Genomic DNA, 26,804 nt, shown 5'->3' on the forward strand with positions numbered 1-26,804 from the left:
GAATATGCAATGATTATTGGGTGGCTTGAGGCTTCTTTTCAGTGAAAATACGGCATGGGTATTGCTCAGTGTACATACCATGTTCCGGTTCTTGTAATATAGTCCATTCAAACTTGTTCAAAGATGGGGCCACTATGGGTTCACCTTGAGCTCCCAACAATTCTCCCTTGACAACATTGGCTGGAACACCGGCCAAGGTGGTAGCTAAGCTCACTGGTTCGGCAGATTCGATGAATACAGACAATTCTTTGGTACCCTTGTCACCGATGGAAATTCTTGGCTTGTCAGCGGAACCCAACTTCAATAATCCAGAAACCTTGGTTTGGTTGAAACCATGTACTTGTGGGAAATTTCTTCTGTAGTCTCTCTTATAGTATGGGTTACCTTGGATGTCAGCTGCTGGCAAGGTTACTGGGTCCACATACTTCTTGGCGTCTTTGATTCTGTCACCTGGAGGAGATTGACGGAAGAGCGAAACGATAGGGTTACCGGAGGATCTGTTTGGGACTAATGAAAGGATTTGACGGACCTTCTCCCAGATACCGGTTGACTGGGTGGTGTATTTCTTCCAAACTGGAACTGGACCTCCAGACATGATTAAGTAATGTATTGGTACTTGGATAATGAAATTTCTGTTGATCAATTGGATAGTTTAGTCGTGCGAAGGGTCGGAAGCCAGCCAATCAACAGGAAAGAAAATGCGATTGAGAACGCGCACGTGATCTCACTCACGTGTACCGGTATGGAGGTTCCACATGATCATGGTTGTCGTTCATTCACATAAAGTCTATATAGTCTATTTGCAACCAAACAACCCTCTTCCGATCTTTCCGAAGATGATGATCCCGCAGAAGAAGAAGCTGCCAATCCAGAGACAAAGGGCAATCGAATCGTCGTACTGTGTCGATGCGTAATGCTTTATAAATGAGTAGTTTTCAAAGTACACTGAGGCACAGGCCACTGTGGAGGCCGCCAAACTTGCAAGAAGTCCAGAAATGGTACCATCAAGTAACAACCATAATCCCGGGTTCAAAAGGGACCAGATGATGGAAACTTGGAGGAAGGAGGCCCATTCGATTTTTCTGGTAGCATAGCTGATACCCAAGAAGGTGATAGAGGCTCTCAATAAATCGTTGAAAAGGTTAGAGTAGCTGCGTTGCTGGTTGGGGTTTGGATTGGAGGACAACAAGCGCACCGACAATTTGGAAGGAAGCACGGCGTCCAAGATAGGGTGCACTAAAGCCATACACATGCCCTGTACCGTCAAGGCAAAAATGGCGTCGGCACGCTTGGCCCAGAGGTGGTCCAAGGTAATGTACGAGCCAACCTTGAGCTTTTCGAATATGCTGAAGATGATGGCGTTGGTCACGGAGACAGGCACGTTGGATAAGCCATTGGAGCCGAGGTGATTGTAGTGAAGGTGCTTGGTGATTTCGTTGTAGATGAAAGCACACCCTGCCAATACCGCCACTTTGATGGGAATGGGCACTTTGGTGTGGTGGGAGATCGTGACGGCCGCAGCGGTCTCGGATGGTCTGCGATCCTTGGATGCGGGTATTTCGATGGCCAGGTCGTCTGCCCCGGCTCCCGTGCTCAAGTTCAAGTATGAGTCCTCGCGGTAGATCCCATACAACGACGGTTTGGTGAGGTTGAGCACCGAGTCTGTCTTCTGCATGCTGTTCACCGATGTGGACGAGCCGTGTACTGATACTGGCGTGGAGTCCAATCTCTTGAGATTGGTGTTGGAGAATGCTCTCTTTCTCAAGTCTTCCATTATGTGCTGGGGGTGCTGATCTGGGAATGTGTTGTGCTCAAACTGGAAACACTCCACTTATATACTAGCATAAACATTGTTCGCCAGCGAGGGCAGTAAAAAAAGCAAATCCTAAGAGAGCGTGACTTGGGGGTTAACGGTTGCGGACCAGAAGGGACAACCGCCAGCACAGCAACGGTACCAAACTTGGTACGAGCTCTGGATGTCGCGAGCACCAAGCCGTGGTCCATCTGGACCACGTCTTGGGGCCAGAAAACGTCGACGGGACGTGAACATTCCTGGTTAACTTTTTGGAGGGAGGTGCTGGACCTGCATACACCGCAGGTATTTACCCCCAGCATCCTGTGGGTAAACACCCACATCCCACGATGTCTGCCAATGTATTCGAGACGGACGAAGGCAACAGCGCCGTGAACGACAAGAACCAGGTGCTGGTGGCCGGCGACGATCCCATTGACTCGGATGACGAGTTGGATCAACTCATGGAAGATTTTGAGATGAGCGAGAGCGACGACGAGGACGACGGCGAGCAGGAAGAGAAGCTCTTCCTCTCATCCTCGGAAGAAGAGTACGACGAGGACGGCATCCCCATAGAGGATGACTATGGTGACAACTACGACTTCAGAGATGCTCTTCGAAGTGCTGGTAACTTTCGAGTCAAAAACAAGTCCAAGACCATCACCAAGAGCACCAAGTCCTACTGGAAGCGGAAGATGATGCGGAGCACCAATAGGGAACTCGACCCGGAAGTAAGGCAGAACCTTTCTCTTGCCAACGAAGCGTTCGTCAGAAACGATTTCCAGGTGGCCATGAACTTGTACTTGGAGGTGATCAAGAAAGATCCTAAGAACTTCAGTGCCTACAAAACTTTGGGTGAAATATACAAGCAGGAAGGACGCTTGAATAAGTGTTGTAATTACTGGTTGCTTGCAGCCAATATCCACCCCTGGGACTCTCAGTTCTGGTCTAACGTGGCCGAATTGAGTACCGAATTGGGCCACATCGACCAAGCAATTTACTGTTACTCCAGAGCAATCAATTCCAACACCTCCAAAAGCTCTAGATATATCCTCGAAAGAGCAATCTTGTATCGTGAAAAGAAACAGTACGGAAGGGCTTTGGAAGGGTTCCAAAGAGTGCGTCAATTATATCCTACAGATTCAAACATTGTTAAGAACTTGGCAAGTGTGTATGTTGAACAAAAGAGAATCAATGATGCAATCAACTTATACATGAAAATATTGGATTACAACATCAATCCTTCGAACACTAACCAAGCTGGTACCCCTCAACAGAAACAGCCTAAGTTCGGGTGGGCAGAGTTGAACATCTTACTTGAATTGTACATACAACAACACTCATGGAGAAATGGTATCAAAGTCACCAAAATTGTTGCCAGATGGATTCAAGATAGAACCGACGAAAAGTGGTGGGATGACAATGATGATGATTCAGAATTCGACCAAAAGAGAAGGTTTGAATTCATCGATAAGTTATCTGACCCTAAAACTAGAGAGGTTGCTATCAAAAAATTTTATGATCTACCTATCGATATCAGATTTAAAATTGGTACTTTGAGGCTTGGATTAGGCCATAAAGACGAGGCCATGAGGCATTTTGAATTTTTGTTGGACGAAACAGATGATATAAGTGATTTGTATTTTGAAACCGGAAAAATCTTAGAAGAGAATGGTTACTTCGAAGATGCTTTACAATTCTTGATAAAAGCAGCCCAAAATGAAGAATTCGAAGGGTCCACAGAATTAATTATCTTGCTAGGTAAATGTTTCCTTGAAACAGAAGATTATGTCCAAGCAAAGCAAGCATATGAATCATTGTTGTCCATTGATAAGGATAATTTGGATTACAAAATTTCCTTAGCAGAAGCGGAATACCATCTTGGGAATACCGAACATGCGAGAATATTATTGGTTGAGGTCGCTGCAAAAAGAGGCAAAGAGGATAGAGCCAAATCAGATAAAGGCGACGCGGAATCTGAAGGCGAAGATCATATTATGGATGGTGATCATGATGACATTTTGAACAATTCTTCCCTTATTCGAAATGAGAAACTCACAGCTAGATCTAAGAAACTTACAGACCAGGAGAGATTTGAATTCGAAAATAATGCAAAAAAGAAAGTACTTGAGAAGTACAGAAGTATGAAGAGGCTAGAAGAATCCATTAATAGTGAAGCAGACGAAAAGATTGCGATAAAGACTTGGATTCAATTGGCATATCAACTTTTGGAAATTTTCATTGGAGTCAAAAGCTTTTTTCCCAGAGACAAGAATAGACAGTTCAAAGGTATTATTCTTTACAGAAGGAAACAAGATTTGGGTATAGATGAAAAGTTAGCGAGAGTTTACAATCTTTACGCAGGAATTGGTAATGATGGAAATGAAAATTACTCTCGTCAATTCTTAACATCCAAAGTTGAGTACAGAGGTATTTCATACGATGAATGGTTTAAGATATTTACGCAATATGCTATTCTAGTCTTGAACTATGATCATGATTATGAAAATGCTAATCAAATGATTGAAATATCAATGAATGTTAGTGTATTCATTCAAGACAAGGTTAAAGAATCAATGTTGAGACTTGTCAAGCTTATTATTGGGTTAAAAAAGAATGACATGAATATTATCACTACATTCATACGTTACTTTTTAATTACCAACCAATTTTCTCCTTTCATCTATAAATTTTTCATGTGTTGCTTCTCGTCAGGAATGGTTTCGTGGGAGCATTTCACAAATTACAACCACCAGAAGTTCTTTTTAAGACAACTTAAAGCGTTCGACTCGATTATAACTGGGAAAAAGATCGTTGGTATGGCTACAATCACTTCTGATGTCAAGGATATTTCGTTTAAGAATGATCATATTGATTTACTTTATGTCTATGCGAACCTTTTGGGAGGAAGTAGAAGTTATATTTCATCTATCGTCTATTTAAATCGTGCCTACAAGGAATATAATCAGGACCCAATGGTTTGTCTTATGTTGGGATTGGCTCATGTGCACAGGTCAATGCAGAGGCTTTCTACAAATAGACATTTGCAGTTACTTCAGGGTGTTAGCTATCTTTTGGAATACAAGGAAGCCACCGAGAAAGAAGCTACTGATTATGAATTACAAGAAGTTCAGTACAATTTTGGAAGATTCTTTCATATGATTGGATTAACTTCACTAGCTGTTGATTTCTACGAGAAAGTGTTGGAGTTCAATGGCAAGATCGATGTTGCCTACGATTTGTCAGTTGAAGCAGCATATAACTTGGCCTTGATCTACAACATAAATGGAAATTCCTTATTGGCCAGAGACTTGACAGAAAAATATTTAACTATCTGAGGCCGTCCACTTGGTACCCACAAGTCTTGTGTATGTAATATTAATGTATAATAGTTTGTTAGAAACGTAGATCACGTGAACAAAGTCACGCGGGCATCCATCAAATGTCCTCATCAGAACAATCTCAAGCAATACTACACTACATCCGGACACCATGGTCAGATTGAAACAGAGGTACATTCTCTTTGACATATTGTACCCCCCTTCAGAGGAACCTGATAAGACTCTGACTGAAGACTTTCATAATTTCAGTAGGTCCCAAAATGACGCCTTGCTCAGTTTACACCAATCATCACCAGCATCTATAAGTCAGAAAACGCTCACAAACGCCCTACGGAAAACAATCCAAGAGGTTTATGGGGATTTTGGGTCAGGAACTGCTGCAATGCAGCTTACAGTAAAATATTTCAGTAATAAAACATCAACAGGAATAATACGATGTGGAAGACAGTCACATCGAGTGGTCGTGGCCGCATTATCTATGATCAACACGGTTGAAGGAAACAGCGTGATTATCAGATGTACGAGAGTAAGTGGTACAATCAAAAAGTGTGAACAATACTCAATTGCAAGGACCCGGGAGTTAATGAACTTGGTGGGTAAGAATGATTCCATGGATTTGGATAACCTCATGTCTTCCTTCAAGGAAACCCAAAGTGATGGGGAATCATGATAGGAAGATTAGCGCCTATTCCACTCATTATTAAGTACTGATGGCCATATTACAAATGTCACAAAAGAGGGCCCAGTATTCCCAACAAAAGCAAATTCGAATCCTATCAAGTAGCATAGTTTAAAGCACAATATCTAGATTGATCTGTGCGGTTAGACAGTGGGCTGAATTTATAGAAATAATAGATATAATAATAACGCTAAAAAAGAGATTTCGATCTGAACAATTAACCTTGCTAATCAATCGAGTATGATGAATCTAGTACTCTAGGAGTATGTATCCTTGTCTATGAATCCATTACGCTGATCATTTACTGGCTATCTGTCAACTTTTGTAGTTGTACAAGGCCTGCAAGTTAGTCGCATAAAGTATGCGATTACAAGGATCAGAACCACTCTCTCACTATATAATACAAAATGTACGAACTGGTTTAGGTCAACATGACTGATTACTCGCTTTACTTGGTGACTGACTCCACTATGATCCCGGAATCCTCGACCTTCTTGAAACAGGTCGAGGATTCTATTGAGAATGGTGCTACAATTGTACAATTGCGTGAAAAGTCCATTCTGACCCTTGATTTCATCACCAGAGCCAAGCAGGTCCACAAATTGACAAAAAGGAAAGGAATCCCCTTGATTATTAATGACAGGGTTGATGTGGCCTTGGCAATAGATGCCGAGGGCGTTCACGTTGGGCAAGATGATATGCCGGCTACCCTTGTGAGGAAGCTTATTGGGAATGACAAGATACTCGGAGTGACTTGTTCCAACCCCGAAGAAGTTGATGCAGTTTGCAAGGATGCCATTGCAGATTACGTGGGCCTTGGAACTGTGTATGCTACTGCCACCAAAAAAGATGTGAAGACTCCAGGGGGCACTGGTCCCATTGGGCTCAGACGAATGTTGCAGCGACTCTACAGTCACAATAAGAATAGTACCCGCAAAATATCTTCTGTTGCCATCGGTGGTATCAATCATTCAAACGCTGCTAAAGTCTTGTATCAATGCGCCATTCCAGGCCAGAGTCTCGATGGGGTGGCAGTAGTATCTTGTATCATGGCCAGCGTGGACGCAGGAAATGCAACCAATAGATTGGCTGAAATTATCAACGCACCTACTAATTTTGCTAAAGAGGATAGCTTTGCCCCTACAAATGCTGACCTCACCCAAAAGAAAATCTCTGTCCTTAAGAATAAGCCATTAGTTCATCACATTACCAACAACGTGGTGAAGAATTTCAGTGCTAATGTGTCACTCGCTATTGGAGCTTCACCAGCCATGTCTGAACTTCCGGAAGAGTATGAGGAATTTGCCTCGGTGCCTAAGGTGGCATTGGTAGCGAATGTCGGTACTCCAACCTCTGAATTATTGCAGGTTTTCATTAGGGCATTTCATGCTTATAACAAAGCAGGAAAGCATATTATTTACGATCCAGTGGCTGCAGGTGCAACAAAGGCTAGATTGGAAGCATCCAAGTTATTATTGAATGCTGGTCAAGTGTCAGTAATTAAGGGTAACGTGGGTGAAATTCTGGCTATATACAAGTTGACCAGCACCTACCAGGATGATTCTTCCGAGGGAGTATTGATGAGAGGGGTTGATTCAATTGCAGACGTTAAGGAAGAGCAAATTATCAAAATGGGAGAAGAGGTATCGATCGATTTTAAGACAATTGTCGTGATTACTGGTGCCGTCAACTATGTCATAGAAGGCAGAAACCACCGTAAAATTCCGGGAGGGCATGAATTGATGGGTTCCATCACTGGAACTGGATGCTCGTTGGGTAGTGTTATTGCAGCATTCGCTGCCTCAAAGGAATCCCAGTTTAACTTGTTTGAGGCTGTATTCGGTGCAGTTGAGCTCTATAACATTTGCGGGAAATTAGCAGGGGAAAATTCGAGAACTCCGGGGACTTTCATGATCAATTTTATCGACAAGCTCTACGAGTTTACCCATTAATATGTCACTGAGATGTCCTCCTGACATTACATTCTGCGAATACTAGTAAATATACGTTATTGCTTTATAGAATGGGGTGCATTAAAAGCACGTACTGGTAAATTCATAGAACAAAGTCCAAATACTCTACCAAATTGCAATAATTTCCACATCCTAGAGCTAAGTTGCAGCCGTGGCACGTGCATTTGCTGGGGTTAACTTGCAATCATCGCGCGCAGGGAAACATGTACAATATATCACAAGTGGGGGTAATCTAAGAACTAGAACCCCACTCTTACATGACTAGGTTGTTATGCAATGGTTCGTCCCGCAAACACCTCTAAAGAAAGCAGGAGAAAGAAGAATCCTCCACAACCAGAAAAACCCTCCCCCGTATCAAGTATTTCCAGAATAGGATCCTTGAAGCGATATCCGGATAAAGACTATGCTAATTCACTATTACATCAAGTGGCCAAGCTCGTGGCTCCCATAATTCATGAGAACAACTTCAAGGTGGGAAACCTTTGCGAGATGTTTCCGAAGAACCCGAACCTTCTTGGCTTGAATGTGAACCGAGGGCAGAAGATATTGATACGGCTCAGATACCATTCCAACGACCGACTGTTTTACCCCCTTGGTGATATCATTGGCACATTCCTACACGAGCTCACCCATAACTTATATGGAGCACACGATGAGAAGTTCTACAAGTTTTTGGACGGGTTGAAGACGCGGTTTGAGGAGATTCAAAGTGGTCAGACAACAACATCTGGATATAGATGCGAAGAAGAGAAGTTGGGAAGTGGATATAACCCTTCTGGCGGATATGTCTCGGTGAAGGAGAAAAGAATAAAGGAGTTGAGTAAGTTGAAGTACAAAGCAGAGGTTAGAAAGTTAGGCGGAGATGGTAGAATCAGCAAGACTACGGACCCCAGAAAACTTCGCGAGGCGATGCTCCAGGCAGCTGAAAGAAGACTAAAGGATAACAAATGGTGCCATAGTAATAGCGAAGTTACTGAGGCAGAGCCATCTCGGGAAGAGCTTGATATAGAAGAAGTTGAAGTTACAGCAGGTCCTGGCAATCAACTGGCACAACTGAAAGATGTGAAAGATCCAGGAAAACAAAGCTCGCCATCAAAATTTCAAGAATTCAAGGAAGTCATAGATTTAACCAATGAGGAAATGGGTGCACCCTTTCAACCCGACCATGAAGTTATTGTAATTGATGCTTGTGAAGATGAGAAGCCCTTGGATTTGCCCAAATCAATTATGAGACAAGGTGCAAATTTGAGGGACGCCAGACGAGTACAATTCTCAGGATTACTCCCATCATTTGATGCTGATCAAATATCGACCGGACCCACCGGATTGGATGATGAAAAGATAGTACATCCCGAGGATTCTGAAGATGAAGGGATTATAAAGTATACGTCTTCCTCATCACCCAGGTCCTATTTTGGAAATGACAACCTATACCCGAGGCGCAAATTAGTGGCAGATTTGAATTTTGATCAGATAATTAGAAAGAGCAAGAAGGTTCAGATAGAAGAATTCACGATTCAAACACAAAGCACACTCAAGAAACCCTCTAAGAAATCCACCACCAAAAGCACAACTGAAAAAGTGAAGACGGCTAAGAAAGAGAGAGCAGAGAAGATTCCCAAGAGAAAAAAGACGAAAGTCAAGCCTTCCCAACGAAACACGGAAACCCAAAAAGTAACTCGTATCAAGAAGACTGTTAGATCAATAAGCTTTGAAGACTTGTTATAGCCGCTTTTTCTGGATGACTCAGAAGAGTCAACAGGCAACTTGCCCACTCTTGTCCTATGGTGTCGCTGGAAAGATAACAATATGACAATTTGCCCTTATACAATTTCTAGCATGCATTATTACCATTTATATATGTACTAAATACCTCTCTTGAGAATATAAGCACCCACATTCAGTGGTGCCAATGTACTTCGCCCCATACCAAGACCCGAACTTTCGCTCACGTGACTGGACACACATATCCTGACAATGATGTCTTCGTACACGTCAATCCTATCAGCTCCATGTTTTTCTCGTGGTTGTTGCTACCTTGGCTCTTTGCCAATGTGGCACTAGGAAATGGTCAAACCCCAAATGAATTGTCTGTTGAGTTGCACTCACAATGGGGGCCTGCCAGTTTCGAACTCAACTTACTTGAAAGTATCACTGAATATGATCCAGACCTTTACATACCAACCATCCTTGAACTATTAGGATTGAATGATGAAGGAGACGAAGAGCCACTTCTGCCAGAAAGCACTAATTCAGAAAAGTACAATCATATCATGTCATCAAAATTGTTGAGCCTTGGTACCAAAACCAAAGCATTCATCAACTACAATTTCGTCAATAAGATAAATTATCCTCGCGTGCAAGCTCATCACGACTTCTACAAGTCAATTGTTCAGCCTGAATTTGGTGAACGGATTGTTAAGGAATGTTCGGTGGATTCCTTTGGCAATAAAGTGAAAAGAGGACCAAATCAACCATGGGTCTTGTACAATAACAAGTTGTACTGCTCTTCAGATGATTTGTATGCATTGCAGACCGATAAGGCTACTAAGTTCAAACCTCGGCCATTTGATAGAGTGATTGGTGATAATTACAAGGCCCCCCTTCTAATTCTCTACGGCGACATAAACGCACCTTCCTTTGCCGATATGTTCAGTAATTTATACGAAAGTGCAAAGACAGGAAAGATCAGATTTATTTGGAGGTATACACCTAGCACAAATAGCAAAAAGAGTGTCGACACTTTGAGTGGTTTTGGTGTAGATGTTTCATTGAAAAGAAATGACTACGTAGTCATTGATGACAGGGATATCAAGAATAAAAAGGGCACACAAAAAGGAAAACCATCAAAACCTTTGAATATTAATAAGGATTTGTGGAAGATTTTACAAACTTCGGAGTTAAAACCTGTCTCAAAGCAGAATTTCAATGAATTATCCTCTAAATTAACTTCGTTGGTCTTGCTGAAGCAATACAATAATATAACTGAGTACGACTTATTGAACTTGATACTTTCTGAATTTCCTAAACTAGCTTCCTACATAGGTGAAGCAACCAATTTGAGACATTTGAAGGATATTGAGGACCAATTTGTGAGGAATCGAAATGCCGGTTTGTCGGATGATTCTTACGGTCTTTATATTAATGGAGCGCCTCTTCACAGCTTGGAACTCGACTCGTTAAATTTGATGGAAAAGATAGAGGATGAACTTAGCATCATTCACGATCTCAAATCCCTCGGATTAACTCCACGTCAGGCTAAATTTTTAATCAAGAAATTTGCCCTTTTGTCGGCTGTAAAACAGACCCAATTCAGAAACGGTAATACCGTTATGGGTCATAATGAGAATCGATTCAGAGTGTATGAAAATGTCTTTACTGCTGGTGGATTCAAGAGAAAGAGAGGTGTTGTTTTTCTCAATGACATCGAAAAGGATAATACTTATGAGGAATACTCCAAAGATAGAAAAGAGGTTTACCTTGGGCCAGTAGCACAGAGGTTAAAACCAAACCAACTTCCTCCGTTGAAAGAGAATGTTCATGATCTCATTTTTGCTTTGAATTTCAATAACAAAGAACAATTAAAAGTTCTTTTCACCTTATCGAAGATGATCTTAGATAGTGGAATACCTCAGCAGGTAGGAATTATTGCTATTGATGGAGGCAATGAATTGGACCGTGTTTTGGCCGAGAAGTTTTACTTTATCGCAGATACATCTAACTCACAGGAGGCACTTGCATTCTTATATAAGTATCTTGAATCTAAGGATTCACTGGAACTTTCCGACCTATTGGAAACAATTCGTGTTCCGGAGGACTATGGCTTCGATCATGCTATCTACCAGAATACCCTTGAAAAGTTTTCAATTGTCAACCCCTCAATCATTTTCAATGGTGTGATTTACGAATTGACGTCTCCAAATTGGCAAATTGCCATGGGAAAACAGCTTTCGCAGGATATTGTATTATTGAAGCAGCATATTAGCAGTGGGAAAGCTGATGGTAAATCTTTGAAGAGTATTCTTTATCAAGGATCCAAATCTACCAGAAATTTGAGAATCATTCCAGCTGACCCAGCAGATGTGATGTACAAATTTGTTGATTCTCAATTAATTGATGCATCCGTTGCTCTTAAGCCCCATAGACATGACCGGAAAGGCGGTGTTTCGGGGACATTCTGGCTTATTGGTGATTTTAACAAGCAGATAATGATCGATCAGCTTAAAAGCATCTTGTCGGTTATGAAATGGTCAAAGGAAACGTTGCAAGTGAGAATTTTGAATACTGGACATACTGTTAAAGAAATTGAAAAATTAGCAAAACAAGTGAACTTGCACGAACTTACTGGCAATGACATTGATTGGATCCTTACTAAGCTTAATACTATTCAAAATGCTGATGCCAAATTAGAGCTCAATTTGACGATTGCAAAATTGTTGGAGACAAAGAAGTTGCCGGTGCATCATGAGTTTTTGTTATTCAACTCTAGGTATTTTAGACTTGACAGAATATTAGCTGAGACAGACTTGGAGCTTTTGGTTGAATACGAATATAATCAGCGGTTCCTGATCTTCAATGACCTTATTAATGCCTATCCTGAAGAGTTTAATTACAAGGTTCTAGATGAGCTTAATCCGCTTCTTCACGATAATTTGGATTGGTTCGATTTATTGGCATCCGTCGTAACTAGATCATTCTATGACGATAAATTCTATGTGAATGATGTCGGAAGATTTGATTTCAGCACAATCAACATGGAGTACTCGTTGAACATCACAAATCAAGACTCTAAGATGTTGGAACCTGAGCTTGAATTCTTATTAATTATCGATCCCCTTGACGATTATTCTCAAAAAGTGGTCTCTATCATCAATTCTGTTAAAGACTTTCCTTTTGTGAGCACCAGAATCTTGCTTCAACCAAGAGAGGACGAAAATGAATCCGTAAGAATAAAGAGGTTCTACAAGGGTGTGTACCCTCGTGCTATTCCAGAGTTTGATGATAAAGGCAAATGGATTTCAGAAAATACGGCACAATTTTTCAACTTACCTACATCTGAGATTTTTACTGTCGAATTAGATACCCCGCAAAAATGGATTACGGTAACCAAGGACAGTCCAGAGGGAGTGGATTTGGATAATATCAAGTTTGACAATCTTGACGAAAGTTTGATTCATGGAGTTTATGAATTGAAGAATATCTTGATCGAAGGATATGCTAGAGATGTCAAAACCGCGGCGCCATCCACTGGTGTGGCGTTGGAAATTTCTCAAGGTGATGCAGTTGCGGACACTCAGGTGATGTCTAGCATGGGTTACTTTCAGTTGCCCAGTGGTCCAGGAACTTGGAGATTCAGAATCAAGAATGGGGGTGTCGGAGATCAATTTGAGTTGCTCTCTGCCACCGAGAGTAAGTTCGTAATGAACAATGTTGGATTAGAGAGTGTCAATATATCGGTGTTTGACCTTAAGGGGAAGACGATTTACCCCAGATTGCAAAAGACGGAAAAGAAAGTCAACCGCGAAAGTACCAACAATAAGAAGCACGCCGATATTAATATTTTCACCATAGCCAGTGGACATCTCTACGAGAGATTCCTCTCCATCATGACCGCGTCGGTGAGAAAACACACCGACCACCTGGTGAAGTTTTGGATTATTGAAAACTTCATCTCCGCCAATTTGAAGCAGCTGTTGCCACACTTGGCCGAAAAGTACCAATTTGAGTATGAGCTTATCACCTACAAATGGCCCTCGTTCTTGAGGGCTCAGCGAGAAAAGCAGAGGACCATATGGGGGTACAAGATGCTCTTTTTGGACGTGTTGTTTCCCCAGGACTTGGATAAAGTGATCTTTGTGGACGCTGATCAGATCGTGCGTACCGACATGATGGAATTGGTCACAATGGACTTGGAGGGGGCGCCGTACGGGTTCACCCCCATGTGTGACTCCCGCGACGAGATGGATGGGTTCCGGTTCTGGAAGCAGGGCTACTGGTCAGAGGTGTTGGGCAGCGATCTCAAGTATCACATCAGTGCATTGTACGTGGTGGATTTGCGCAGGTTCCGCGAGATCAATGCGGGCGATCTGCTCCGGTCCCACTACCAGAAGTTGTCGCTCGACCCCAACTCGTTGGCCAACTTGGACCAGGACTTGCCCAACAATCTCCAGCGAAAAATTCCCATCTTCAGTCTCCCGCAGGACTGGCTATGGTGTGAGACCTGGTGCTCCGATGCCACCATGGCCACTGCTAAGACCATAGACTTGTGCAACAACCCATTGACCAAAGAAAACAAGTTGGAGAGAGCGCGACGCTTGATTCCCGAGTGGGAGGCCTACGATGCCGAAATCGCCCAGGTGCTCGCCTACAAGGCCCAGCTTGACCATGACCAGGCCCAGCTCGACCAGGACCTGATCGACTACATTTCGGAGGACGAGACTGAGCCTGCACACGATACGTGGGATGAGGATCCATTTGAGCACGACGAGTTGTGATCCGAATATATAGTAGAAAGCTTCGTTGCCCGTTCCCTAGAGTACGACATATGTAGTGAGGCGCCAAGATGCCCCGCCAGCCTCAGTGGAGTAGCCCAGTGGAGTAACCCGGCTTAGTAGCCCGGCCCCAGCGTTGTCAGGTGTCTGGCGGTCGGAGGTTGCGCACTAACGCATGCGGTAACGGCCGCTGGGGCGGCTCAGCTTAATTGTCGGGCCCGCTGACACCAAGACACGTGAGCTGAGACAACCTGGTGCCAGAGCCAGAGCCCGATGGCCCCTATATGGAAGAACCAGGCGTGGCAACGGACGCCAACAAGGCCATTCAGCGCCAGCTAGCACCCACGTCCCCACTTCCCTCGCTTGCCACCTAGCGGTCGCTGGCCACTGTCGCGCTCCTCGCTTCTGGCTGGTGTTCAACCCTGTGCTTCTCCGCATGACTCACATGCTAGAGCGATACCGGATCACCACGTTGGGATTTTTTGGGCGCCAGGTGCGCATAGTGACGGATAAGATACCGGGGTTTAAATATCGTCAATTGTCCTGATCTGAAAACCTCCACCAAGATGCGAATTTCCCAAAAGTTGGCCCAGGCCCACTCCTCGCCCAACCCTCCTCCGGCAACCTTCTCGTTCGAGTTCTTTGTCCCCAAAACATCGCAGGGTGTGCAAAACCTCTACGATCGTATGGACAGAATGTACGACCTCAACCCCATCTTCATCGATATCACCTGGAACGCCGGAGGCAGGTCGTCCAGCTTGACCAACGACATGGTCTACACCGCCCAGTCCACCTTGGGTTTGGAGACCTGTATGCACTTGACCTGCACCAACATGAAGGTCGAGCTCATCGACGAAGCCTTGCAGAAAGCCTACGCTTCCGGGTGCGAGAACATCTTGGCCTTGAGAGGCGACCCACCATTGGACGGTAGCGAGTCCACCGGTGACTTCAAGTACGCCAAAGACTTGATCGCCTACATCCGTAAGAACTACGGCGACCACTTCAACATCGGCGTGGCAGCCTATCCCGAGGGCCACCCTGAAGAGGACCTGGACGACTTGATCTTGGAGTACTTGAAGGAAAAGTGCGATGTCGGTGCTGATTTCATCATTACCCAAATGTTCTATGACGCCGACAACTTCATCCTGTGGTGCGACAGGCTCAGAAAGATCGGAATCACCATCCCCATCATTCCCGGGATCATGCCTATTTCCACCTATGCTGCGTTCATGAGAAGAGCCAAGTGGTCGGAAATTGCCATTCCCCAGCACTTCTTGGATGCGTTGGAACCCATCAAAGATGACGATTTTGCCGTCAGACAAAAGGGTACCGAGTTGGTAAGTGAAATGTGCCAGAAGTTGATCGATTCGGGCCACATCAAGCACTTGCACTTCTACACCATGAACTTGGAAAGATCCACCATCATGGTCTTGGAAAGATTGAATTTGATCGAGCCTGCCAAATCGCATGAAATCGTTGGCGGCGCCGAATTGCCTTGGAGAAAGTCACTCCATCCTTCCAGATCAAAGGAATCTATAAGACCTATTTTCTGGCAAAACAGAAAGTTTTCTTACATCACCAGAACCGCCACTTGGGATGAATTTCCAAACGGTAGATGGGGTGATTCCAGATCACCTGCTTTCGGAGATATTGATTTGTGTGCCACTGAATTGTTGAGACAATCACCTAAGAAGGCTTACGACTTGTGGGGTTCTCCCAAATCTTTACAAGACTTCTCCAAGATCATCATTCTGTACTTGCAAGGAGACTTGAAATCATTGCCTTGGTCAGATGGTCCCATTGGCGACGACTCTGCTGCGATTATCGATAACTTGATTTCGTTAAACAAAAAAGGTTTCTTCACCATGAACTCCCAGCCATCTTTGAATGCGGTTGAATCTTCTAACAAGATCTACGGTTGGGGTCCTAAGAATGGATATGTGTACCAAAAGCAATACCTCGAATTCTTGTGTCATAAAGACACTCTTGCCAAGTTGTTGGACCAAATTGATACCTTCAACAACCTGAAAGGAGATAACACTTCTTCAGTCATCAGTTATTATGCCGTTGACAAGCTTGGGAGCTTAACAACCAACTGCGAGGAAGATGAAATTAATGCCGTTACTTGGGGTGTTTTCCCCGGTGAAGAGATCTTGCAACCCACCATAGTTGAAAGAACTTCATTCTTGGCTTGGAAGGACGAAGTTTACCGTTTATTCACCGAATGGGTAAAGATTTTCCAAAGTAACATTCTTGAAATTGAAAAATCTGAAGCTGATGAGTTTGTAAACTTCATTACCAAGTTTAGTGATGACTTTGTTTTGTGTAACTTGGTCAGCAACAATTTTATCGATGAGAATCAAACAATCTTCAAATTGATTGATGCGTTAGAGACCCCTGACTTATAGGCGTCTCTCACTGGTCCTTTATTGATTTGCATTTTTAATGGCTTTCTTGGCTATTTACGAATCTTGTTCACTTGAATTTTTGTTCCCTTTCTTGCCTCACAAAAATACCTAAATTTTCTAATTCACTTAAGCAGGATATTTAATTAGAGTACTCAACATACTCTGAGAGTTCAGAATTGCTTCAACACTTATTTTGCAACTCCAATGTTCATCCTATAATACGCAACCTGACGCAATGACAATTATGGTCGCGGTTATTATGCTTGCATTTAAAAAAAGTACTAAGGTGATGTTTCATCTTCTGGTTTTCTTCAATTCATTTCAACAATAGTTATTGTTCATTTTAAAGTCCACATTCAGGCTAAAAGTCTCCTGTGTATAGTGACATCCTCAACGGTATGGTTATAAAGTATAAAGTAATTTTATCTATCAACGTGTAGCCATCTGTATGTTCAATACAGAGTCCTTGGTATTATGGTGGTACATAACCATATTCAACCTAACATTCATTGGCATCCCTTCAAGAACTAAAATTGTTAAAATAGTAGTAATATTTTCTAAGCATTCTTTGGTTGCAAAATTTCTCTCAATGTTGGGAATCAAAAGAAACAATTACAGTAGAACGCATTAAAGTTGGCATTTGAGATATTGAGAATCCATTATCACCAAAATTACATTTCTTGAAGAATTAATACTTTGAACCGTACTTAAGCCCAAGGCATTATTATATGTATAAAAATACATCCAAAAATGGCTGCGAAAATGAACTGAAGCTTTGCTACCAGGGCAAATGAAATACAACCAGCTGGTTGAGAGAAAATACGTTATCACAGCAACAACGTCACATATTATGAAACCTTTGAAGCTGTGACAATGCAAATAGTGATGGAAAAGCAAATTTCCATTCTCGAAATGTAGGAATCTGTCTGAGGACAAATTCAAGAAATGCTAAAATTAGAATAAGGAAAAGAGGACTGCAAAGATAAATCCAGCAATACCGGAGGTATTCAATTTGTTAACAACACCTGCGCCAGTTGAAGAGACAACGGCGATAGTTGGAACAGCGGCTATTTGTGAGATTGATGAAGTAATGAAAGTGGAGGCTTCAGCAACACTTGACCCAACAGTAGTAGAGGATATGGTGACAGTAGAAGTGACATTAATATCTGTGGTAGAGTCCACAGTAGATTGAGGAGTAGAAGTGGAAGTAGCAGCGGAGGTAGATGCATTTGGTACTGCTGATGAGGTAGGAACTGGTGCTGGTGCTGGTGCTGGTGTCACAGATGAGGATGTAACTGGAACTGGAACTGGGGATGTTGAGCTCTTGGCTGGGGTGGAAGAGGTGACAGCTGGAGCAACAGAAGAGGAGGAAGCAACTGGAACAACAGAAGAGGAAGTCTTAGCTGGTGCAAGGGAAGATGGGGTACTCTCTGAAACAGATGTGTGCTTTTCTGTGCTCAAGGGACAGTAGGTTGTGTATACAGTGTTCAAGACAGTATCAGTGACGACAGTGACACCAGTAGTTTGAGGAACAGCAGTGCACTTATTGTCGGCACAGGAGGTGATAGTTACCACAGTGGTTCCAATAGTAGCCGTGACTGTTTTTGTTTCAGTTGATGAAGCGATGGTGGTCTTTGAATTGGCAACAGAAGAAAAACCAGCAGCAACAGAAGTAGATGGGGCAACCTTGCTAGAGACTGTGGAAGTGGAGGCAGCATCCTTGCTAGAGACTGTGGAAGTGGAGGCAGCATCCACAGAACTAGAAGCACCAGAAGTTGAAGCAGCATCAACAGAGCTAGAAGCACCAGAAGGAGATGCAAGAGGCACAGAGGAAGATGAAGGGATTGAGCTTCTTGTCGCTTCTGTGGACGATGATCCAGTAGAACTTGAGGTAGAGGTAACTCTTGAGGAAGTGACTTTAGATGATGCTGCAGCAGAACTAGAAGCTATAGCAATAGAGGAAGATGACACCGCCCTGGAAGATGGTGTAACAGAGCTGGAAGCAACAATAGATGATGGGGCAGAGCTGGAAGCATGAGCGACTGAACTGGATGGGGCTGCTCTGGAAGAGGTGGAGCTGGAAGAAGCAGTAGATGATGTGGAAGTGCTGGAAGCATGAGCCACCGAACTGGATGGAACAGTACTGGTATTTGCGACTGAACTGGATGGAACAGTTCTGGTATTAGCGACTGAACTGGGTGGGGCAGAGCTGGACGAATCAACGTTAGATGAGAGCGCAGAGCTGGAAGTATGAGCGACTGGACTCGATGAAACAGTACTCAAAGTATGGACGACTGAGCTGGATGGACCAATACTTGAAGTATGAGCGACTGAGCTGGATGAAGCAGAGCTCAAATTATTAACTGAACTAGATGGAATAGTTCTCGAAGCAGAAGATACACCGGATACAACCGCACTAGATGCACTAGAAGATGCAATAGTTGTGCTGGCCGACGTCAATGGACAGAAAGTAGTCACCACCGTGGTGGTGTCCTTCTCGGTGACTGTAATGACTGTGACACCTGTAGGAACCACCGAAGTGGCACAGGACTTGTCACCGCAGTTGGTGACAGTCACAAACGTTGTGGTCTGGTCGGTAACGGTAGTGTATGAAGCAGAAGGGCCACTGGTAGGAGAAGGAGATGGAGATGGAGCAGGCGCGGGAGCGGGTCTGTCTTCACCAAGATGGATCCCTAGCCCTAGGCCAAGGCCAAGGTCGATTCCGAAGCTGGCGCGGGCGATGGAAACTAAGGTAGCGAATGTAAGGGCTCTTTCCAACTTCATGTTAGGCTGTTGTCTGATGGTAGGAATGTGGACGGCCCCGACGCCCTATATATAGTGTTTGGAGATGGTTAGGATGGAGGAGGTCGTAGTCTGGCCATCGTTTAGTTGAAACATGTTGCAAAAATATCAGTTCACGTTTAGACGAGGTTGCATAATTCCCCTAATCTAGGATATTTTAGGGCCCTCGCGCAAACCTGAAGCATTGTTGAGGCACGCTGCAGGAGGAGGGTGTCCCTCTAATGGATGCACTCCACTAGAGTGAGATGGTGGCACCACAGCCGTTAGCCAGATCGTTTGCCAGGGCTGCTTTTCCGAGGCGTTGGGATACTGGGCTGATGCTATGGGTGGTCCACACCACTGTCGATCGAACTCCCAGGAATATGCCACGGCACATACCCCAATCCAACTGAAAGATTGTCAAACATTCTGAAGTCTTGAAGGTGCGCATAGGCCGCAGGCAACTGCAGCCGGCTACAGGGCCCAATGAACCATCGACGCGCTCGTCAACTGGTTTTGGTTAAATCTTACTGGCATTTTGTAATTAGCCTAACAATGGCCGCAATGTGCGTCACCTAACCAACCTATTATTTGCGCACACCACTAATAGCCAAGCGTCTCGATGATCACAAACAATAAGGAGTTACGACTGGCTCGTCGCTGCTCGTGTATACATTCCTGGTGTGGGGACCCGTTTTAGATCCGTTCATGTCTCACAGTGGCATTGTTCCTCGAGCTCCAACATCCTGACAAAGTGGCAATTTACCCGTATTGGTGGGGCCTGACTATTGTAGTTCACGCGGACATAGAGTTTACACCACTGTGGGAATACATTAAATCGATGTAGTATTATACTATTGTGGATCAATTGTCAGTCAGACTAAATCCAACTAGAGCTACTCCTCTTTGTGGAGCCTGGTTGTTATTTACGACTATTTGTACTATAAGATCAATCAAATCAGTACCCTTGCAAACCCTCACGGCACAATCTCTACCGAAGAATATTCACCATCCTAGATTAACCCGAGTTGCACCGTGCCTATTTGGTCAGTCAGCGGTCCCCCGTTTCCATCTTGGCACTTCAAGTAATTTTGGCTCGAGTTGGGAATGGATGTTCTTCCCTGTTGATCGGTGTCGCTTATTCCAAGGTCCCCACCCTCCAAACCTCGAGGCCCATAATCTTGAATTTGCCCACCTTGGCACCAGGATCCGTTTCGCTCAATACCTCGTTGCCGAAGGTGTCACATACGCAGCTCACCCCCAGATACAACGATTGGTCGATCCACAACCCATTGTGTCCCCCAGAGGACCCCACCGAAATGAAGCTACTGTTGGAATAAATGATGCTAGGATTAAGTCCGGTATACGTAAAGGCTTTGAATCGAGTATCGACCTTGTCGTTTATATGCAGTGGAGTGGAATCTTCCTGGTTCTTTTCCTGTTCCTTGTTATGGTTCAATTTGCCAGGAAAGTATTTTTCCACCTTCCAGAGAAAACATTCCCCATTTCCATAGTATCTCTTTGTATCCATCACCTTGGGGTTCTCGTTCAAGAAGCACCCAAACTTGTTGCCCTTTTCATCTCTGATCACCATCACATATCCCTGGGGTCGAGAAGTACTCTTGTCCCGTGTAGAGCTTCCCACAACCATACCCTTGATGACAGAGTCGGCAAATCCCAGTTCCGCCTTCTTCTTGCGGTGCTGCTCCAACTGGTAGACGGGGTTGCAGTTGCGATAGAGTGTCTTTAGCGAAATTCCGTGCTGTTCTAACGAGTACACCAATTCCCACTCGTCGAACAATTGTAATCTCGCTGGAAGTAGGTTTCTAATGTTGTCTGCCAATTCGCTGTCTAGGAGCCTGTGCTTGGTGGAGGGTCTATAACCTGAGAGCTCCAATGGGCTCAACGGAGGCAAGGAGCTCTCTCTAAAGCTCGATACGCCAGAGCCCGTTCTGGAGGGGGATCCTGAACTCGACCGTGCAGGCGACTCGGACCTTCTTCCCATTATTCTGCCAAAGAAAGACGTTCTTCTGGCAGGAATGGCTTCCGCCTTCACCGGGTTTTCCCCCTTCTCTTCTCCCAAGGATGTCAGACTTTCGTGTTTCGATTCATACGGCGACGACATGGTTCCAGCCAATCTCTAGCTTCTATGTGTATGATCAATTGCGTTGGGTTCTGGTCCTGTGAGCTTTTGTTCCGATGACGTTCGTGTGCCGTGAATATCAGATCATTGGTCAATGGTTCCAGCAATGATCCTCTGGGGTAGTGGTGTTTTTTTTAGTGCGGAGATGGTACGGTATACAACAGACAAGTGGGATGATGGTGAAGATAAGGCGATGCCTGGTGCTAGCTGATGGGAAGATACTCTAGAAAGTGTATATCTGGAAGGTTTCTACGGATTTTAGATAGTAAAGAGTAATAAATCAACTAGATACTTTTAAGAAGACCAGGGCACTTAGTGAAGTAAACTAAGAGTGCAATCCGAAACACATTTGACACAGGGATGAAGTCAAGTAGGCAGACTGTCAATTGGCATCGAGGGAACTACTCATTTTGGAACATTCGACAATGAAATACTTCGCCAGAGCCATCCTCATTTCTTAGCGAACCTCACCAAAGACGTCAAAAGTTCCACTCCAATCTTGCAACTGTCCACAAAAAGAACTCCAGGAAAACTGGCCGCCAACTTTTCATCCAAGCCAGCCATGCCAGCACAGCCCAACAACACGCAGTTGATGGCGTCGTCCTTATACAACTGCAACACCTCGTTGACTCTGGTTTCGATTTTTGCATATTCACTGGGGTCACTGAGACTCAACACACTGATGTCTAGAGCCTGAGTTCTTTGGAACTTGCCGAAAGGAAACACATCGGTTGGGTTTCCCACGAAGTCAGTGATTCCACGGTCTAGCAATTGCTCCCATTCGTTGAAGCTGGTCAATACAAACAGCTTCGTCACTGATGGGTTCAGCAAACTGTAAAGGAGTGTCGCCTGCATAATTCCCAAGATGGGTTTGTGAGTGTGCTTTCCCAAGGAGTGGATCAAGGGATGGTCGGAATAGCATCCAATCAAGAACCCATCATACTTGCTGAGAACGTCCTTGGATAGCAAGTCGGGCAATACCACTTGCTCGGAGAGAATGGAGGTTTCGTGCCCGCTTATCTCTTTGGGGGCATCTGCTGGCGCGGTGTAGAAATGAAACTTGACGTTGGGAGGTGCAACCAATATCTTGGCTAGGTTGGCACTAACCGACTCCGAGGAGTTGGGGTTGACTATGAGGATGTTGAGGTCAGAGGAAGACATCTTGTGGTGCTATTCTTCTCAGATCCACCGATAAGAACAGTGCGCAATCGCCTGCGCTACCTGCTCGGAAATCGCCGAACCTGGAGAGCATCCCAACTATGACTAAGTAACTAACATCCTTAAGAGCGTGTAGCAGGGCGAAAGGAAGTTGGCCATCGCAGAATACCTCGGAAGCTGGTATAAAAGGTGAAGACAAAGCTCAAATTCCCAAACTGGTGCCCCTGTCACTCCTGGTGTGCTATCCATTTACTACACTCTGGATCAAGGCTCAGCTTATGTAAGCACATCTATCGCGTGAGATGCAAATACGTCAGACCAATATCGGACTCTGACCTACAAAGCGTGTTCAGCCCCACATACACGAGCTGGAAGCACGTTTACAAGATCCCCATGTCTCGATAACCCGAGCTTTTTTCACTCCAGTCACCATGTCATTCGTAGCAGTTATCGATTCCACCAAGAACAAGCAGATCTGGTCTAAGGCAATCCACTCATTAGCATCCATTTCCGATCACATCAAGTTCGTGGTATCCACTGAAGAACTCACTTTGTCGTCCGTCAATAGTGCCCGTACCTCTCATGCCGAGATCAGATTCAAGAAGCGATTTTTCCACGAGTTCTCAGTTGATTTTACCAACATCATCAACGAAGGATATGAGGAACACGAAGACGGGTCAAATAGTTACTCATTTCTTATCAATTCGAAACATTTAGCAACCTTATTCCGAAACCTAGACGCCAATGACTTAGACTACATCTGTTTTCGGATCCATTGGGCCCATGACTCCAATTCAGCCATGAAATACAAACTCTTAATTGAAATCAAGACGCGTAAATTGATCATCAAGAAGTACCTGGCGGGCTATCAGCCCTTGTTCAGGAAGAAGGTCATCATTGCTGACATTTACAAGGACCAATTGCAGAAAAACGATGATTCCATTGACGAAAATAGAATCAACTATATAATGATCGAACAAATGGTACCCAAACAATTCCTTGACATGATTCCTTCAAGCACAGAAGATTTCAAAATTGAAATCAAGAACGACAAAATCCTGTTTAGCGGATATACCAAACAAGTTCTCAAAGATAGAGAGTACTTGAAACAGCCGATGTCATTAACCATCACTCTCAACTTGGATGAGCTTCTCAATAGCAACTTGATGATGGCGAGAGACAAAGATCCTCTCAAAAAATGTATCAACTTCAGGTTGAAGGAATTCAAGAACTTCATGAACCTCATCAGCACTTTAAACATGTCTAATTCAAACAACGAAATAGGTGAGGGGTATGTCAATTTAAATGAAAGTGAACCCAATGGGGATTGTTTTGCTATCTACTTCCGAAATCCCGGTGATCCTGTCTTGTTCGAGCTTCAGAATCATTCTATGGACATTCATTTCATTCAAATAACTACCGATGATACTAGTAATATGATGGCGAATTCGACCAATTTGACTTCAAAAGATTTGAAAAAGAACTCTGAGTTGCAGTTGCAACCATACGTTATACATAAAGTTGAAAAGCAAGAGTCGCCTGTTCGTCCAACTAAATCATCATCTGAACCTAAGCCAACAATACGTCAACCAATACCCAAAATTAAAAGAAGTCATACGGATAAGTTGGTCAAGAGAAAAGCTAAGTACTCTACACCTGAGCCTCTTAGTCAGCTCATTCCATCTTCTGCAGAAACTGAAAGTATGGTAACATATACCAGGGAAAGCAATGCAAACACGTCTTCTAGCAGCAAGCGCCACAAAACCTCCAGAAGTAACGACGATAATACCGATTACTCTGATACTGAAGAAGAATACATGGCACTGGAGGATCAAATGGGAGATTTAGAATTTGGTCCTACTCAATTGAATAATAAGCCCAAATCGATATTCGATGATCTATAATTTTGCATCTATTCATTTCTTATTTCCATCATCTAGATTATAACTATTGCCAAATTTGTCTTGGAGCTCTCCATAGCTAATCCATTGACTAAAAGGACGATCGGAATCTTTATAGTCCTCCGTAGGCAACCTGAAAGGTAATCTTAGAGGCAAAACATTGGGTTCATCAGTCGAGTCGGTAGCATATACTGGCTTCATTACTTGATCTTTCCTGGGAAACACAAGCACTCCAAGTTCATAACTTGATACAGTATACCTAGTTGGATCACTTAGATTAGTTCCGTTGTTTATTCCCCACGCTTGCTTGGATAAATTGTGGCTTCCCATCAAGGCCCATCTTATAGTTTCCCAATCATTACCGTTATCACAAATCAACATTTTAACGTGGGGAGGTACAGTCTCACGGCCCGTAACTAAATCACCACCTGAATTACTCCATCGCTTCAAGTAAGGTTTAATGTTCTGCTCATACTGATTCCTGTGGGCTGCAGATTTTGTGTAGTTGAAGTGAAGAGCTTGACCCGAAGCCCATCCAACATTACTTGCTGCGACCTCTTCCACTGTGGGATATATAATGTGCGGTTTGTAGTTATGAGCTTCTTGGTGCTTTGTGCAAGATCTGGTGCCTGGTTCTAAGATGCTAAATACTTGTGCTGACGGCGCAAAAGCCAAAGGGCACAATATATGAGTAAATACTGAGCTTGTCTCTCCTTTGCGTATTTTGAAAGGGTATGGAATCGACGAAACTTGGGATAGAATGTTGTGATGTTTGTTGGCAGTTTTTTCAACTTTTAGATTATTTCGATTCAAGATTTGTGAGAGCTTTCCATATCCATAAATTTCGGAACATTTATCATTAGTAATTTCATTGCTTCCGGGAACTGACGCTACAAGTTCAACTTCAACTGGCAGAAAGTCATACTCCCCCAATTCCATAGCTAGACTCCGCAATTCCTTTTTACCGTACTTCCTCAAATATCTCTGCAAATCCTTTTTGAACCATAAACCTACTTCTGGCTCAATTGTCGATGCTGAAAGTTTCTTGAGTCTTCCTGACCTCCATAGCATCTGGGTGAGACCTGCGAAATCAATCTTTGTCAAATTGAACGTCATTATCACCACTTCACAAGTATTGTCTTCGAAAAAGTTGATCATCATTTTTGTATGATGACTTGCAAAAGCATTAGGTAAAGATGCAGTAATATCTCTTATGTTGAATTTTTGTTTGATGAAGTCAATGTCTGGATTATCAGGATCAAGAACTGTAGATCCTGTGATAAATGTGATTCGCTTTCGATGAATGGAGACATCTTTGTGGAAATATTGAAGTATGAGGTCTAACTGGACCGTGAAGTTGAATTGATACGATTCCCTAAGGTCTTGAGAACCAATGAGGTCTGATATCTTTATCGTGTCCTTATTAACGTACTCTTCCAAATGGGACTCATAACTTGGATTATGTAGAAGATGGATAGTTGACTTCAATGCCAGTGTAGGTTCTGTGACTGCAGCTTTTTCATCTTCAGAATCTGACTTCACTTCAATCACTTCTCTTTCCGGGGCTGTCTGCTTCTCGTTTCTGGCCTTCTTGGTACCAGACCAATGGGTGGATGCTGCAAGAAACGCGGCTGATCTCTTGTTAGTAAGAGACATTGAGGGAACAACTTGTTGGAAGAGTCAATGGGCTGTACTATAGATGTTCCCTAGTTGGTACTCTAAGACTTGCTCTTGGTTCAAGGATATAGCTGTGGGACAGGGAGTGATGATCTTTTAGTGTGGATGAATCAAGGTCGTGTGACGCTGTAGAGGAATGGAGATAATACTGAGCTTCGTCGTTACTGCTAGAAGGGTCTGGCCCTTTTTAGTAAATTGTAACCAAAGTGAGTTGATTTGTGCTTGATTGTGAGTTTTTTTGAGGAAGTCTGTTTTTTTCTAAATTTTTGACATTTTTCAGAGAACTTTACGACCTCAGCCCGTCTCATAATTAATAATGCTGTTATGTATAGCCAAAGAAACGAACCATCGGGCTAATCATTCTTCTTAAATTGGTAAACAGAACCTTAAACTAAGCCGAGAGTTCGGAACTGCAACTACTATGATAGCAAGTTTAGGGTTTGGTAATTTGCAGCCACTG

General features: G+C 43.6%; 13 protein-coding genes across 13 annotated transcripts; 7 read left to right on the forward strand and 6 right to left on the reverse strand.

The window, feature by feature from the left end:
• Positions 1-13: 13 nt before the first annotated feature.
• On the reverse strand, positions 14-595 carry NUO2 (Nuo2p; the record flags this gene model as incomplete). The annotated part of the gene is made up of 1 exon (XM_020211740.1): positions 14-595. The coding sequence occupies one exon, from the start codon at positions 593-595 to the stop codon at positions 14-16; it is 582 nt and encodes a 193-aa protein (XP_020063545.1).
• A 201-nt stretch (positions 596-796) lies between these two features.
• CANTADRAFT_53590 (uncharacterized protein) lies at positions 797-1,774 on the reverse strand (the record flags this gene model as incomplete). Its single annotated transcript, XM_020210233.1, has 1 exon — positions 797-1,774. One exon carries the CDS (start codon positions 1,772-1,774, stop codon positions 797-799), a length of 978 nt encoding a protein of 325 aa, XP_020063546.1.
• A 368-nt stretch (positions 1,775-2,142) lies between these two features.
• On the forward strand, positions 2,143-5,130 carry TFC4 (transcription factor TFIIIC subunit; the record flags this gene model as incomplete). The annotated part of the gene is made up of 1 exon (XM_020210267.1): positions 2,143-5,130. One exon carries the CDS (start codon positions 2,143-2,145, stop codon positions 5,128-5,130), a length of 2,988 nt encoding a protein of 995 aa, XP_020063547.1.
• A 152-nt stretch (positions 5,131-5,282) lies between these two features.
• Positions 5,283-6,002, forward strand: CANTADRAFT_26532 (RNA-binding protein; the record flags this gene model as incomplete). The annotated part of the gene is made up of 1 exon (XM_020207793.1): positions 5,283-6,002. A coding segment is annotated over one exon (521 nt), but the record flags the coding sequence as incomplete, so codon positions are not given.
• A 239-nt stretch (positions 6,003-6,241) lies between these two features.
• THI6 (bifunctional hydroxyethylthiazole kinase/thiamine-phosphate diphosphorylase) lies at positions 6,242-7,827 on the forward strand (the record flags this gene model as incomplete). Its single annotated transcript, XM_020207794.1, has 1 exon — positions 6,242-7,827. A coding segment is annotated over one exon (1,523 nt), but the record flags the coding sequence as incomplete, so codon positions are not given.
• Positions 7,828-8,061: 234 nt separating this feature from the next.
• On the forward strand, positions 8,062-8,805 carry CANTADRAFT_36319 (metalloendopeptidase; the record flags this gene model as incomplete). The annotated part of the gene is made up of 1 exon (XM_020208674.1): positions 8,062-8,805. A coding segment is annotated over one exon (744 nt), but the record flags the coding sequence as incomplete, so codon positions are not given.
• A 992-nt stretch (positions 8,806-9,797) lies between these two features.
• KRE5 (Kre5p) lies at positions 9,798-14,279 on the forward strand (the record flags this gene model as incomplete). The annotated part of the gene is made up of 1 exon (XM_020210249.1): positions 9,798-14,279. The coding sequence occupies one exon, from the start codon at positions 9,798-9,800 to the stop codon at positions 14,277-14,279; it is 4,482 nt and encodes a 1,493-aa protein (XP_020063551.1).
• A 176-nt stretch (positions 14,280-14,455) lies between these two features.
• MET13 (methylenetetrahydrofolate reductase (NAD(P)H)) lies at positions 14,456-17,161 on the forward strand. The gene has a single exon (XM_020207820.1). It carries the CDS (start codon positions 14,843-14,845, stop codon positions 16,682-16,684), a length of 1,842 nt encoding a protein of 613 aa, XP_020063552.1. The 5' UTR covers positions 14,456-14,842; the 3' UTR covers positions 16,685-17,161.
• Positions 17,162-17,638: 477 nt separating this feature from the next.
• Positions 17,639-19,468, reverse strand: PGA18 (Pga18p; the record flags this gene model as incomplete). Its single annotated transcript, XM_020210975.1, has 1 exon — positions 17,639-19,468. The coding sequence occupies one exon, from the start codon at positions 19,466-19,468 to the stop codon at positions 17,639-17,641; it is 1,830 nt and encodes a 609-aa protein (XP_020063553.1).
• A 1,135-nt stretch (positions 19,469-20,603) lies between these two features.
• Positions 20,604-21,590, reverse strand: OXR1 (Oxr1p; the record flags this gene model as incomplete). The annotated part of the gene is made up of 1 exon (XM_020210976.1): positions 20,604-21,590. The coding sequence occupies one exon, from the start codon at positions 21,588-21,590 to the stop codon at positions 20,604-20,606; it is 987 nt and encodes a 328-aa protein (XP_020063554.1).
• A 468-nt stretch (positions 21,591-22,058) lies between these two features.
• Positions 22,059-22,925, reverse strand: DCG1 (Dcg1p; the record flags this gene model as incomplete). Its single annotated transcript, XM_020211741.1, has 2 exons — positions 22,059-22,738; positions 22,904-22,925. 2 exons carry the CDS (start codon positions 22,923-22,925, stop codon positions 22,059-22,061), a joined length of 702 nt encoding a protein of 233 aa, XP_020063555.1.
• Positions 22,926-23,197: 272 nt separating this feature from the next.
• DDC1 (Ddc1p) lies at positions 23,198-24,670 on the forward strand (the record flags this gene model as incomplete). Its single annotated transcript, XM_020210085.1, has 1 exon — positions 23,198-24,670. One exon carries the CDS (start codon positions 23,198-23,200, stop codon positions 24,668-24,670), a length of 1,473 nt encoding a protein of 490 aa, XP_020063556.1.
• Positions 24,671-24,682: 12 nt separating this feature from the next.
• CANTADRAFT_52799 (phospholipase D/nuclease) lies at positions 24,683-26,323 on the reverse strand (the record flags this gene model as incomplete). The annotated part of the gene is made up of 1 exon (XM_020210123.1): positions 24,683-26,323. One exon carries the CDS (start codon positions 26,321-26,323, stop codon positions 24,683-24,685), a length of 1,641 nt encoding a protein of 546 aa, XP_020063557.1.
• Positions 26,324-26,804: the final 481 nt, after the last annotated feature.

This window comes from Suhomyces tanzawaensis (assembly GCF_001661415.1).
Source record: "Suhomyces tanzawaensis NRRL Y-17324 unplaced genomic scaffold CANTAscaffold_5, whole genome shotgun sequence".
NCBI lineage: Eukaryota > Fungi > Ascomycota > Pichiomycetes > Serinales > Debaryomycetaceae > Suhomyces > Suhomyces tanzawaensis.